The following is a 15,954-nucleotide window of genomic DNA, read 5'->3' as shown; positions in this document are numbered from 1 at the left end:
ATAATATAGGAATTCTTTTCTGTACACTGTTTGCTTGATTGTATTTTGTTTTGAACAGGTACAAACTGGTATTAAAGTATTAAATGCAGTCTAAGTTGCTTACTAAATAGGGGAACAAATACATGTGTAAATAAATACACATTGTGGCCACATTACCAATAATCCTGATTTTAACATCAAAATTGCTTCCGAACTTCACCAAGTCAACTTCAACAGAGATTACCTTACAGAGTTTTGCCATTCACATTTCATGAAACGTTATATAGCATTTGTTTGCATCAATACTGCATAGTTACAAAATTTGGGCCCAATTTATCTCCACATAGAGTAATATAGAATGTCTTTGCACTATTCTTGTATAATGTCTGCTCACACCGGACCAGACCATACACAAAAACACCTTCTTGAAGCCCATGTAAAATGATTACTAATTGGGGAAGGCTGCCGGAAAGGGAGCACGTGGTCGGTATTGAGTTGAGATTCATAATCTACAATGTCATCACTCCAAAATAAATAAAAATGAACTGAATAGCTTTAAAACTGACGGTGTAGTGCCTTTTCAAAGAATGGTATGATTAGAATTTGAGAAATATATAATTGAGAAAACGTGTGCGGACATTGTGTGTTTTCTTTTTACCAGAAAACAATAATTATGAGTTACGGTGTGCTCATCTGCATATATCTTGTTATTAGCAGAGGTATAACCTTGCTCAATCGAAAAAAGGATAACATTGCTCAAACAACGCGCGCATGCGTAATGGTAGAAGTGGTCCCTTTATACCTGAGAGGGGCGGTGGGGTAGCCTAGTGGTTAAAGCGTTCGCTCGTCACGCCGAAGACCCGGGATCGATTTCCGACATGGGTACAATGTGTGATGCCCATTTCTGGTGTCCCCCGCCGTGATATTGCTGGAATATTGCTAAAAGCGGCGTAAAACCGTACTCACTCACTCACTCATGCCTAAGGCCGTCAGGTTTGTATTGATAAATAATAAACCATTATACTCGCAGACTTACCATGGACTGAAATACTTGAATTTTGTTAATTACAAAATTCAGTTGTCAGTAAAATTGATGCATTTAATAGTAGAATGCAATTAGAAGGACAAACATATTATCATGTTTTATCATTTTATTATCAAGCTGACGTCAAGAACCTGAACTCCCATTATCAACCGTCACACCACCCGAACACAGGAACTCGTTATTGGTCAGTAAATAAAAATGTATACCCCCTACATGTAAGTCGTTATTGGTCAGAATATAAAAATATATACCCCCTACATGTAAGTCTCTACTTACATGTAGGGGGTATACATTTTTATTTACTGACCAATAACGAGTTCCTGTGCACCCGAACTCTCACCATCAATATTGTAATCGCTAAACTTAAACATTTCTCATACAAGCAGATACTTATTTAATGTTTCTTTTCAATGATACATGACTTTATCATTTGAGAGATACATAGATAACTTTGAAATATTTATGAAAACAAAAATATTTGCATTACGAACATGTATCATTGACAGAAAAAGAGCTTTTTACACGAAAAAACTGGGTTTATATGGACAAGGATGCCGGAGACAAAGACATCTTTTAGTTTAAAGGGACCGGTTGGTCGTAATAATGCGCTTGATATTTAGAAGAACGTTTATTATTTAAAAAAACATAATTGTCATTATTTTGGGCAGTAATTGAGCTGTCATACATTCCCTTTCTTAACATACAAACACAAAAATACTGTTTTCTAGTCGCATTGCCGTCAACATTTATTATTCATGTTCAAATGTTAAGCCCCATGAGCCTCAGAGCTTATGTGGGGCAGTAAGAAACAGATTGCGATCGCTGTTACGCTGTGTGGAATGATGGAAGGTGCCCGATGAAGCAAAACAATTGCTTTCTCTGCGTGTTCTGCAGCGTCTCTGCGCTTACCCATAAAAGTGCGTCCGACTATGTGGTACCTTCATGAAACCTGTAAACAATTTCAATTTTTAAGGCTTTGATGGACAGATTTCATCATTATTAAAGTCCATACGTAACAATTAAGTATTTTTTCACTCACAAATCATGCATTTTTTCAAATACACTTTATTTTAGCTGATTCCTCCAAAACAGTGATCGACCATGTAGTCCCTTTACCGGTAGCCTTCCCAAATTGGCCATAGAACCGAATCCTACATTCCTGGCCCCTTATTTGTGAACACATCTGAAACTTTTAATAAATAATATGATACATACATACATGTACATACAGACACACACATATAATATATTCCACATGGGTAAAATGTATGAATCCCCATTTCTCGCCCATTTCTTTGTTTTTCTTTATGAATTTCAACTTGTTTTTTATTCTTTCAATGCGACATTTCTGTCAAATTGCCAGAACCTATATCAGGTTTCGATTGTTACTGCAGCTTTTTATGTGCCAGAAAACGATATTACCCCATCTGTTATTCGTTCTAAGGAAGAATGACTTTCCTACTGTTCTCGGATTTTACTTGACCCGTGAAGATCCGTGGTCTTCAGCCACCCATGCTTGCCGTAAAAAGCGACTATGCTTGTAAGAGGAGACCAACGGGATCATGGATCGATGCTCATGATGTCAATCACTGGATTGTCTGGTCCAGGCTCGATTAGTTACAGACCGCCGTCATATAGCTGGAATATTGCTGAGTGCGGCGTAAAACAACAAACAAACAAACAAACAAACGTATTTTGCTCTTCATTTCAGGCACACATTGAATCAAACTGAGGCACTTATCATTCGCCTAAAATTCGGGAAGCTATTGATTCAAGCTTCATGCATCTTTCGGGCTCCGTGTTCGTCACATGATATATCATGGATATGTTAGATGCATATTGTTGTTAAAGTGTAAGCAGGGCTCAGGGCGAGAACGCTTCATTCCGGGGCTCTGGATGGAGAGCACCATTGTTGTTTCATACCACGCTTTTTCCCAAAGCACTAACAATGTTTGAAAAATCCAGTGTGAGCTAACTGTCATGGAGCTGAGCTCCAATGATCAGGGGTGTCATTAAAACAGGAATAAAGTAATAATGAAAACGTGGTAATAGGTTCACAGGTTTATTATTAACTGGTAATTGTACCAATACATGACACTTAAAGGGTTCAAATAAGCCCAATCTGCGCGCCCCGTAATAACTGAGTAACGAAATCTGAGTTTCGTAGGACCACCCAGTAACAAACCGACCCTGAAAACGGCCTAACGAATCATTGGAGGTAAAGATACAAGATCTCGAAAATGTTTACATACACGGCTTGCGGACAATCTCTCCTGGATAGCAGGGGAACACAAAAGTCAGAGGCGCTTAGCCAACGTGTGTTTCTAAACATGGGAAAACGAGGCGACTAACGGTATCGGGTGGTCAGGCTGGCTTACTTGGTTGATGCATGTCATCAATCCCAATTGCGTGGATCGATGCTCATGATATCAATCACTGGTTTGTCTGGTCAAGACTCGATTATTTACAGACCCCGTCATATAGCTGAAATATTGCTGAGTGCGGTGTAAAACGACAAACCAATCAACCAACCAACTTCTTTGGAGAACTGACGAAAACCATTGTGGTGCCGACAGAACAAGAAACATCGAATCTGTGATTTGGAACCAATGATCCACAGCGAGATTCACTAAAGGCGCTTGCAATAGTATCATCACTATAACTGCAACACTGTGTACTCATATTTCAACGTTAACATCATGGAGAGCATGTGACCTGAGCTACTGGCGCAAGAAAGTATGTATTCTCATTACCATCCAGAGGCGGTCGGGTAGCCCAGTGATTAAAGCGTTCACTCGTCATGCCAAAGACCCGGGCTTGATTCCTGACATGGGTTAAATGTGTGAAGCCCATTTCTGGCGTCCCCCGCCGTGATAGTGCTAGAATATTGTTAAAAGCGGCGTAAAACCATACCCACTCATTACCATCCCATTCTATCGGGAATCCAGTCATCGCTGAGGTCACAGGAGGCACAATTCGTACACAGCCTGTAGCCTAAATGTAACCACCTGTTATTCGGTGTTTGACAGTTCAGATGGAAACTGTCTAGTTAACGGAGCGGGATCACCAATCATATATTCATGGCCGCCATCCCTCATTGGGAGTCTCATTAGAAATAGACACTGATTGTCGATAGAACCGACTGAGTTGGATCGGGTTATCTGGCTGGTTGACTGTGCGCTATTATTCCCCGATGGACTGTTGTTCATGTTTTCAGTCATTGGTTTGTTTTATCCAGAGTCAATGGAGAGTCGTTGGCTGGAATACTGCTTAATGTGTCGTTAAATACGTTAACAGTATCAATCCCGCCTTTGCAGCGAAACCTACTTGTGATCGTGAACAATACATTTCACCACTCCAGTCTGTCTCTCATTTCTAGTACAAGGTTAAGAAACATTTGTGCCTTCATCAAATTTAGTCCAAACCCATAATGAGTGCCATCAGGAGTTGCTACTCCTTTCGTCATGTTAAAAGTATCGAACACAGTCACGCCATATCGTTCCATCCTGTCTCTCATCAACAGGTTAAACATCCTTGTCTTGTGCAGTTCTTCTTCGATGTCGACTTTGCTGACAATCAAAGAACTTGAATCGGCTGCAGACCAAACGACCTTTGGCCACACACTACCATTGTCTATTTGGTTTTGTAGGAATGGCCATAAGAATTTATGGAACACTTTTGTAAATTTGTAGTCATCATGTAAACCAATACCTGCCACTAATAAGGATTTGTTTTCATCGTAAAGGCTTGTGCCTAAGTCAAGGAATGTTTGGGAGAAGGATGATCTAAAATATTCAAAAAACTGAAACCTGACAGAATTGTTACAAACAGTTACATTCCGTTTAATCCATGGAAGGCAAACCTTCTCGGTGAGTATCTTCCATCCCGCACATCGATTCTGGATATCTGTAGCAAAAAATGATTAAAAGGGGTAATTAGATTGCAATAAGAAAATGACTGGGTTAACACTCGATCTCAAAGACACTCAGATCAGAGATTAGATCCATTGACACAGATATAGTGCTGACAAACCAAGAATACTTGTGGAGAATCTGGGATTCGAACCCGTGATTAGTGGATCCTGGGGCAGCTATTGGAGGTTTTGTCGATTTGATTGTTATTGTCCACAGTATCTCAACTCTATGACAACCGGCTGTAAATCATCACGTCTGGGCTAGAGGTAAGGTGATGAGGTGAAAGGGTAACAAGTACCATAAAACACATGTTATATTCGGGATAACGCTTTCTCAGTTAAGTACAGATTCTTGTCCATTTAGGGTTGAGTCCCATCCGGGATTCGAACCCACAATGCCAGAGAAAGGTACCTAATCGCCAGCACACAAAGTCAGCGATCTAACCCACTCAGCCAGCGAGGCTTCCACAAAAATGAAAGTCCGACAACTGGTCTAGATCACGTATTTTGTGTACCCCTCTGACAAGTGTAAATTGGCACGGCTCCCATGGCCGAAAGCTAAGAACACACAATGCCATTAAGAAAGTGGTCAAATGTAACAAATGTTATATCTGGGATAACAGTTTCTCAGTAAAGTCCCATCCGAGATTCGAACTCATCTTTTAACGTTTTTTGGTTTGACGCCACCGGGGATCGAACCCCGGAACTTCCGGTCTCCGGGTTGACGCTCTACCACAAGACCACAGAGGCAGTCTCTGGGCTTGAGAATCCATTGGGTGACCTTATCATCAACGTCCCACACTGTCACACACTGAATCATGTGACATTTAGTCGCCTCTAACGACCAGCAACAGAATATAGGTTATCTATAACAAGCATGAAATACTCACATCCCCCGCCAATATGACATGTCGAGTGTGTGCAATGCATTAGCTCCTGTGAACTATGTTCATTGGGCCTTTTTGTAAAGAAATATTGTACGTTTTTCAAGATCTGCTCCGGAAATGAGGACTACCGCCATTTTCAGTCTAAATCAAAGTCGTTGCCATGGAAACTCGAAAAAATAACTTTTAAAAAAATCCAAAACTATAAAAAAAAGCACCAGTTCACCACTCGACCTACCAATGTGCAAAATATGATGAAGAAAAATGGTACAGTTTTAAATATCTGCTCCTGAAACGAGGACTACCACCATTTTCAGTCTAAATCAAAGTTGTTGCCATGGAAACTTGAAAAGTAACTTTTTAAAAATCCCAAACTATCAAAAGGCACCAGTTCACCACTAGATCTATCTATGTGCCAAGTTTGGTGAAGAAATATGGTACGTTTTTCAAGATCGTTTCCGGAAACGAGGACTACCGCCATTTTCAGTCTAAATCAAAGTTGTTGCCATGGAAACTTGAAAAGTAACTTTTTTAAAAATCCCAAACTATCAAAATGCACCAGTTCACCACTAGATCTATCTATGTGCCAAGTTTGGTGAAGAAATATGGTACGTTTTTCAAGATCGTTTCCGGAAACGAGGACTACCGCCATTTTCAGTCTAAATCAAAGTCGTTGCCACGAAAACTCGAAAAATAAAAAAAATTTAAATCCCAAACTATCAAAAGGCACCAGTTCACCACTAGACTTACTATGTGCCAAGTATGGTGAAGAAATATGGTACGGTTTTCAAGATCTGTTCCGGAAACGAGGACTACCGCCATTTTCAGTCTAAATCAAAGTCGTTGCCATGGAAACTCGAAAAATAATTTTTTTTTAAATCCCAAACTATCAAAAGCCACCAGTTCACCACTAGACCCATCTATGTGCAAAATATGGTGAAGAAAAATGGTACGGTTTTCAAGATCTGCTCCGGAAACGAGGACTACCGCCATTTTCAGTCTAAAACAAAGTCGTTGCCATGGAAACTCGAAAAATAACTTTTTTTAAAATCCCAAACTATCTAAAGGCACCAGTTCACCACTAGATCTATCTATGTGCCAAGTTTGGTGAAGAAATATCGTACGGTTTTCAAGATCTGCTCCGGAAACGAAATGTGACGGAAGGACGGACGGAAGGACGGCCGGACGGACGGCCAGACGGACGGACGGGCGGCAGCCATTCCTATATGCCCCTTCCACTTCGTGGCGGGGGATAATAATCCGGGTTTGTACAGGGTTATTGCCAGAGTAATATCAACAATAGCAAAAGTGCGGTCCCCTACATCAGGCTGACATGTGCTGTAATTTAAATACTGTTCAATGCGGCATTAAACTCAACTCACCCACTCACTTCAAATTAAAATTAAAATTAAATTTTGTAACGCTCATTGTTGATGCACGATTCCGTTGTATTCTAGTAATATTATTATATAAGACGCGTTGAAACTCACTCACCAAAACGAAATACTTGCCAAAAATCAATCATGACATACATGTATGGATTTCCGTGGTTTTCAACTACAAATATCCTACTTCATTATTCATTTGTACACTTAACAACTATACCTTTCGGAGCGTTGCTGTCAATAGCTCCATCGTGGCCATTGTTTGTGAGCACAGTGAGTAGAACAGTGTAGAAATGGCGCATCAGAGAGTCTCCGACAAAAGCAACTGTCGCACCCTGTAGAAGGTCACATGCTTCCTTGGCCGTGAAGTTCTTCACCATACATCGGGAATCTTCAGGCTGCCAGGTTGAGTACTCGGCATGAATCAGATTCCGAAGATCTTGACAGCCCGGGCACTTGCAGTCTTTAAAGGTTTTGTTGACACAAATATTATCACAGCAACATGGCGTCGGTCCATCCGGGTCACACAGTGCGCGAAACTGTCCATTCCCGCTATCAGACGACACGCTGAAACACTTCCCATCGCTCCTCTGTAGCGTCTCTGCCACACCATGTTCCCTTCTGTAACAAAATATATAATCATCTACTTTTTGTCTTTCCAAGGACGTTATGGGTCGAGTCCGCCATCTTCCCCGCATCATGCATTCTCCCACATCGGGGCATTTCACAGGGGCAATAACTCCTGTAGTCCCGAAACGGGCGCCGTTATGCATATTGCAGACCTGTTTCTTTTCAACTGTTCCTGGATCCACTGTTTGTTTTATTTGGTATTCTCTCTGAGTCATGATATATGGTACTGTAAAGATCCCAAATAACAATGGGATCCACTTCAAGATTTTTACACATCTCCGCGCTGACAAATTGTAGGTAGAAACAAATTCCATTTCTTTCTAAGTAAATGCCACTCTGAAGTATAAAAAAAAATAAAAATAAATTATGTTTCATGAACAAATATTATGTATAAATAACACCTTGGGTTTAATGGCGAAAATAAACCATTCATCAAAACATACACCTAGATTTCAAGAGGCGACTATCGGGATCGGGGGATCAGGCTGGCTGACTTGGTTAATGCATGTCATCGTATCCCAATTGCGTGGATCGATGCTCACAATGTCAATCACTGGATTGTCTGGACCAGACTCGATTACTTACAGACCGCAGTCATATAGCATGGAATATTGCTGAGAGCTGCGTTAAACAACAAACAAACAAACAAACAAACAAACCTAGATTTCACAAATAGAACATGCTGCGTTGGAGAGAGTAGGTGAATTGAGTTGAAAGTCACTTTCAAACTGCTTTAGTTATGAGTGGGTGAGTTAAGTTTAAAGTCGCTTTCAACGGTGTGCAGACTGTTATATCATGACGGGTCAGCTTTGAGTGAGTGAGTGAGTGAGTATGGTTTTACGCCGCTTTTAGCAATATTCCAGCAATATCACTGCGGGGAACGCCAGAAATGGGCTTCACACATTGTACCCATGTCGGGAATCGAACCCGGGTCTTCGGCGTGACAAGCGAACGCTTCAACCACTAGGCTACCAAACCGCCCCGTCGAATGTAATAAAGAAACACAGTAATGTTAGACGTCTCAGCAAACATGGAGGAGTGGGTTGCGTACAGAAACGCATGCATTAAATGGAAAATGCAATTTTTGAAAACAGCACACGTAAATACACAATGAAGTTTTTTCAGCATGCGTACATCGGAGCTAATTTCCAAAACACAATTACGAGCTGATTTACTTTCCGAGTCAAGCCAATATTTAGGATCTAAATCATTATTTCATTTTTCTAAATCTTAAAATGCTTACTCATTTTGGGAAAAAAACAATAGAGTGATGAAAAGATAAGTGAAAAAATATTGGTCGCCTTTTACGACAAGCATAGTCGCCTTTTACAGCAAGCATGGGTTGCTGAAGACCTATTCTACCCCGGAATCTTCATGGGTCAAAAAAGTTATCTGGAGCTCTGTATGTAGAGTAGACCAGAAGGCATGGAAACTTGCATACAATTTGAATATGCAATACATTTTGTAATTCCATATTATCAAAGTATTATTTTTTTAATTAGTAAAAAGGATTTGTTTTACTTTTTTTCTATTACATGTGTACAGCATAGATTTTTTTACCATAATTACTGCATTAAGTGAATAGTTATTCTTCTGCTTAAATCCAAACAGTATGTGTTCTTTACTAAAATAAACTCTGCCATCTGTACAGTTTCCAAGCCAATCTGAAAATTTCATCCATATATCAGCAGCATTGTGACAATTACATAATACATGAGCAATTGTTTCAGATGGTTCATTACATAATTAACAAACTGGTGATTCAACATATCCAATTTAAGATAAATAACAGTAAGTACTTAAAATATTATGTATAACTTAAAACTGAAACAACCTTAATTCAGAACTTTATGTACATCTTTTTGCCATAAGGTTAAAGCTAGTCTGTATCTGTATACTGTTTATCAAGAAAATCTTCCCATTTACTGTAACACTTATGTTTTATCAATTTAGGGTTTAATGGGGCTTCATAAAATACCTTGCTTCTCTTTTGTTAATTTGTTATACATTATATGGCAGTATAGGCCTTTGGCAAACTTTAGCACACTGTTTTATATTGGTATTCTGTAAATACCAGACTATTGCTAGTTTTACTCCTTGACAGGTCAAAATGTCTGTCTTCAAACTGTATTTTTGTACATATTCATCAAAATCATATAATTTCCCTGTGTCGTGAATGAAGTCATTTCTATATGCTATACCCTTTTGATGCCATTATGGAAAATTAATAGACTTACCATCAATTTTGATTTCATTATTATACCAGACAGATTTGCTCATCATATCCTCACCAGATTGTTTAACATTATCACAACAATTCAAGTATACTGACCAAAAGTTATTGTTGATGTCTGGAATAATCTTTTTGTTAATATAGGCAGCATCAGTCAGATAAATTACATTTGCACCAGCAACATTTTCAAAAAAGAAAGCTGTCCATGGCGAATTACCTTGAACCAGTCTCTTAATCCAGCTTAATGTTTGTGCAGCGATAACCAGTTCCACCACTGGGACACTGACGCCCCCATATTTAGGATGTAGTGACATAATTTTCCTTTTAACTTTGTCAGGTTTAGATCTCCAGATGAAGTGGAATCATTTTGACTGAAACTTTTCTATTACAATTTCTGGGTGGGCTTGGTATACTGCAAAACAGGTGATTGAGTTTGGGTAACAACAATGATTTCAGAACATTTCTACCGATAGGTGTCAGGGTTCTCTTTTCCCACATTTTCATTTCCTTCTCTATGTTATCAAACTTGTTTGTATCGTTTAAATTAACCGCATTTTCAAAATCAACATCAAAATCTATGCCTAATAACTTGAAATTGTGACCAAACATTCCAGTCTTCACATAACTCATATCTTGATCCTTTTTTTACCCTATCCATATCAACTTGGTTTTTTTCAGCATTTACTTTCAATCCTGAAAACCGGGCAAAAACTTTTAACGTACTCATTGTGGAATAGTGGCTCTTCAGATCTATCTAAACTTAGTGTAGTATCATCTGCAAATTGTGCAATCAGAGATTTGATATTACCCATCTGTATACCTTTAATTTTGTTATTATTTCTTATCATTATATAAGATTTCGGCACAAAGAATAAAGATATATTGTGAAAAGGATCCCCCTGGTGACAACCCCTTGAAACCTTAAAAAAAGGATGAGCATCTCCATTTACCAAAACACTTGATTCAATATTTTCAAAAAGACTTTTACCCAATGTTGAATACTTGGTCCAAAATTTAAAAAAAAAAGTTTGTACATTATGCATAAATTTTCATTCCACAAAGTCAAATGGTTTTTCAAAATCAATTAATAACAATAAACCTGGTATTTGGTAAGATTCAGTATATTCAATCACATAATAAATCATTCTTGCAATCTCACCTATATATCTACCACCAACAAAACCTTTTTGATCCTCATGAATAATGAAAGGCAAAACATGTTTTATTCTGTTTGCAATTGATGCTGCAACTAAGATGTGTTAAAGAGGGAGATGGGAAGCCAATTCTTTATAAATAACTTTGGTTTATTTCTTTTTAGAATACATGTTATCAATCCTTGTTTTCAGGATACTGATAGAGATCCATTTAATTTCTATATTCATAATTTGGAGCATTTATTAAATATCTGTGAAGATCCCCCCAAAAGAATTTTATAAATTCTGCTGAAAACCCATCTGGACCAGTGCTTTTATTATTTTTCATTTTTTTCAATGCTTAAGTACCTCATCATAAGTCAATTCTCCCTCAAGAGAAAAAGCTATATCATCATCTGGTCATGGCACATGGGTATCAGAAAATAGGTTTTCTAAATCAATCTGTGTGCAATCTTCAGTTTTATACAATAGTCTCTAACGTTTTGAATTAATTCATGTTGTTTATTTATCCATCTCCCTTTTCAAATAATGATATGGATTTGTTTAAAAAGTTTCTATATTCTAGTTGCAGAAAATATTTTGAGGGTTTTTCACCTTGTTCTATCCACGTGGCCTTTGATCTCATAAAAGAGCCTTCAGTTCTTATTCTATGCAAATTTTCCAATTCTAGTTTAGCTGCATTTAATTGTTCCATTAATTCTCCCATCTCTCTCTGCATTTTGTTCGAACTTATTTTCAAGCCGATTTTTATCTTGTTCTAAGCTGGATTCCAAAGCTACCGGTATGTTGTTTTTTACATGTTGATGACAATAATATAGAGCTTCCCCTAATATTTAAAAGTATCATTTCCCAAAGTAGTTGGTCATCAATTGTAAATACTCTTTCATTTTTTGTTGTCTTGTCTTCATATTGATCTAGAGTATCATTAATTGGTTTTTTTTAACCATTGCAACAAAGTGTTTCAAAATCTTTAAAAAGTGAGTCATAAAATTTCCAAAAGCCTTTTCCCCTTTGTATATGTGAAAGTGAAACAGTAAGAGATATAAAAGAATGGTCAGAATTTATACTAGGTATTATATGGGTGTCTTTAACTGAATGTGGCATATTGTGTGAGACTGAAAAATAGGTGTATCTTCATGGATATAACTCTCTCCATTGGCCTCTAAGATCTAAACTATCAATTGTCTCCAAAAGTTCTTTTCTTGCTTTGGGGTGGTTAATATGTTTATAATTACAAGTGTCTTTATCTTGATCAATTATGAAATTCCAATTCCATGTAATGGTTCTTTTTCCTGTTACTTCTACTGTTAGTTCCTTTATTTTTTAATAAATTCTGGTTTGTCAGAATTTGGTCCATATAAGTTAATCATGGCATATATTTTGTCATCAATACTAACATCTAATGCCACAAAGTTACCTCCATCTTTATCTTTAATTGAATGCATAACCTTGAATTCAAAATTGTTATTAAATAAAATAGCTGTACCCCTTGCATTGCTTTTAAAAGGACAAATATTACATTCTTTATTACCCCATTGTTGTTTAATTATTTGTTCTTGATCAACTGTGAAATGTACATCTTGTAGACAGTAAATCTGTGTTTTTATATTTTTAAAAAAAAACCAAGTACTTGCTTCCTTTTAAAAGTATTATTTATGCCCCTACAATTGAGTGATTTTATCTTAAATTTCCCCTTTATATATTTTGTCATAATAAATAAGTATAGTTTTGTCTCTGTTGTGTAGATCTAGACTATATTTGCACACTGCAGGTTTGGATGGTGAGTGAGTTGAGTTCTAACGCCGCTTTTAACATTATTCCAGTCATATCACGGGGTGTCAGCTTAATGTGGGAGGAAAGCCCAAAGTGATGTAGGTCTCAGACGTTTACCACTTCGGTGTAGCCCACGAGCACGGGTATTGTGCTGACAAACCTAGAAACATAATCGGGGCAAACTGGGATTCGAACCCACAATCATAGGTTTCTGGCGTGCCCAAGGGACGCAACTCTGCACAGCGAATCGCGGCGCCTTAGACGACTGGGCCACCCGTGCCCCCTCAGGTTTGGATGGAAAAAAGTTTTCCATATGAAACATAAACATAAACAAAGTGAAGTACAAGTAAAATATATATGTTTAATGTATGTTTTACAGACAAGATTACATGTACAGGTAAGATTAACACAATGCAAATTTACCAAGGTTGATCCGTCACCGCTGATTGTATTGATTCGCCACCATTGTGTTTATTCGCCACTGATTGCGTACAGCCAATTGTCAGAGACACTTGACACTGAGTGAGATTTCTTAGTTCGCTATACACGTCACTAATTAGTGGTAGATCGGCTTGTTGGTGATCAGATATCAGTTCGCTGTATCCGTTAGTTCGCTGTAGAGTTCGTTATATACGTAAATTGTATATGAAATTACATATGAGATAAATCGGGGATTTTTTAACAGTTCGTTGTATCCGTTTGTTCGCTATATCCGTGTTCGTTATACCCGTGTTCTACTGTATAAAACATAAATGCTTCCTTTGGTGTTCCGTGTTCCTACCGAAACCGCTAAAGTATAAGCAAGTACAATGTCAGTGACGTAAAATAGCGCCGAACGACAGTGACAGCTTCTCTTCCGGGATCGAACGCAAGTGTTTATCAATTAAAATGAACCAGTTGACAAAGATCAATGCCATATATGGTAAGGAGTAACATACTAACAGAGCAATGACACACTAAAGTCTTTTTAAATGTGTCCAATTACTTACATATAGTTAAAGTCGGTAAAATCCATGTGTCCCTCGTGCATCGACGAGAATGAATCTTCGCCATGCCAATGAAAACATCCGGTTGAGAGTTCACGATGTCACGTGGTCAATGTTGATCAACAAATCCACGTGCTTATCGGCAAGCTATCTCATCGTCTCCTTTCTTATCAAGTCATACCGAGATCCGATGAAGATTCAATGTTAGATCTATGTGTTTACAAAACAACATGTTTACAAACAGGCATAGGGTTGTTTTTTTGTACGTTCATTTGTGGTGTGACGTGGCAGCCGGTGAATGTTTACAACATCAAGGCGGAAGTAAACCCCATACCCGAGAAAAGTTTCTGACACGTACACCTGGTTGTTCACTGTTATTGATGCCATAGACAAGCAGGTTTTGTTTTCGGGAATACATTTCTTGTGTCAGCAGTTTGTTTTCCATTTCTTTTCTAATGTCAGCAAACTCCTGTCTAATATTTTCAATGTTTATACGTGCGATATGTTCAGTATTCATCTCGACGTGTTGTACTAACTTATTAGTCACATCACCAATTTTCACCATTTCCTCATATATTTCTTCCATTTTCAGAAATTTGCATTCTAAGCGCTTCTTTTATGAAAGTTTTCTTGTCATTTTTTTCGCCTACCTCGTTTTCTGTGGTGTCGTTTTCTGCTACATCTGTTGTGTTTTCATTCGTTTGTTTAAGGTATTCCTCCTTTCTGCCTACTAAAGCTGTTCCAGACGTATTTGTTTTACTTTTTCCAGTTCCTTTTCGTGTTGTTGACATTGTATTTTCTTGAGATTGTGGCGGATTTCGGGAGCTGATAAAACCTGGCGACCTGTCGCCATACGAGTTCAATCAGAATTCTCGTTGCGCGATTTTGATTGGACTTAGCATAGACTCGTTTGTCCAGTCAAAATGTTACTCCATAATTCCAGCCTAGTTTATAGTCAGTTAACTCTCTTAATTCCGGAAGATGAGCTTTCCGGTGCACATGCGGTGTCCATTGCATAGACACTACAAGATTGTTTGACTATTTGAGTTGTTGACTGACAAGTGTTCTTCATCCTGTTGTTGTTGCAATAAGTGTTTAAGAGATCGCCTTCTGCCTAAGCAGTTTCGGCTGACCTGTCCCTCCTGTGTGTGAGTGGGATGCACATATCTATTGTGAGTTTGGTGTTCACATAATTTCGGTTTTTGTATTGATAGTATTTCTATTTTCTTATATTGATATGATTTCATTTTTATCCTTGGCTGCTCTGTTTTATATACGTTCGAGTAGCTGTCCATCTCTCAGAAATAGAGTTAGTTTGGCCATCGCTATTGCATCTCTTGGCTTTAGGAGATCTATGACAGATAGCGGATCTATAGCTAACTGCAATTCTTGTTTTAACCTAGCCCGGGCTGGGGCATGGTCTTGACATTCTAGTAACACGTGATCAATGGATTCAGCCTGATCGCAAGATGAACAAGTGAGTGAGTTGATTTAACGCCGCTTTTAACGGTATTCCAGTTACATCACGGCGTGTCAGCTTAATTTGGGAGGAAAGCCCGAAGTGATGCAGGTCTCAGACGTTTACCACTTTGGTGAAACCCACGAGCACGGGTATGGTGCTGACAAACATAGAAACATAATCGGGGCGAACCGGGATTCTGGCCCAAGGGACGCAACTCTGCACAGCGAATCACGGCGCCTCAGACGACTGCGCCACCCGTGCCCCCGCAAGAGTGCTTTTTGTGACCGAGTCTGAGGCGTTAGATACGATTTCAATTTTTCCTTTCATTTGAGTATGAGTTTGGCTTTTGTTCGACCTATCTTCAACCTATGCGCATACTTCCATATATAAGTACAACAAATTCAAGTATACTGCCTGTACAATGTTGAGAGCTGAGAACATTCACACACGGAAGCAGGTAATAGGAGATATAGTAATGAACGAACCTTAAAGCCCACAAACTGTGTAGTT

General features: G+C 38.4%; 1 protein-coding gene across 2 annotated transcripts; it reads right to left on the bottom strand.

Moving 5' to 3' along the window:
• Nucleotides 1-3,072: 3,072 nt before the first annotated feature.
• LOC125374793 lies at nt 3,073-14,062 on the bottom strand. Of its 2 annotated transcripts, XM_048386415.1 has the most exons (3): nt 13,986-14,062; nt 7,427-7,827; nt 3,073-4,930 (listed from the first exon to the last, which is right to left on the bottom strand). In XM_048386415.1, exons 1-3 carry the CDS (start codon nt 14,024-14,026, stop codon nt 4,374-4,376), a joined length of 999 nt encoding a protein of 332 aa, XP_048242372.1. In that variant the 5' UTR covers nt 14,027-14,062; the 3' UTR covers nt 3,073-4,373. The 2 variants fall into 2 exon arrangements, with proteins under 2 accessions (XP_048242372.1, XP_048242371.1); XM_048386414.1 differs by lacking the exon at nt 13,986-14,062 and having other exon boundaries at nt 7,427-8,197.
• Between the last annotated feature and the right edge of the window lie 1,892 nt (nt 14,063-15,954).

The sequence above is a fragment of the Haliotis rufescens genome, unplaced genomic scaffold (genome assembly GCF_023055435.1).
Source record: "Haliotis rufescens isolate VD_foot unplaced genomic scaffold, xgHalRufe1.0.p SCAF_6, whole genome shotgun sequence".
Lineage (NCBI taxonomy): Eukaryota > Metazoa > Mollusca > Gastropoda > Lepetellida > Haliotidae > Haliotis > Haliotis rufescens.
This window is presented reverse-complemented; position numbering and strand designations above follow the sequence as displayed.

Coding starts and splice junctions, on each gene's coding strand:
- LOC125374793 (XM_048386414.1), bottom strand. CDS start 8,150: ATGGAATTTGTTTCTACCTACAATTTGTCAGCGCGGAGATGTGTAAAA. Junction 4,931..7,426: donor TGACAGCAACGCTCCGAAAG/GTATAGTTGTTA, acceptor TTTTTGCTACAG/ATATCCAGAATCGATGTGCG.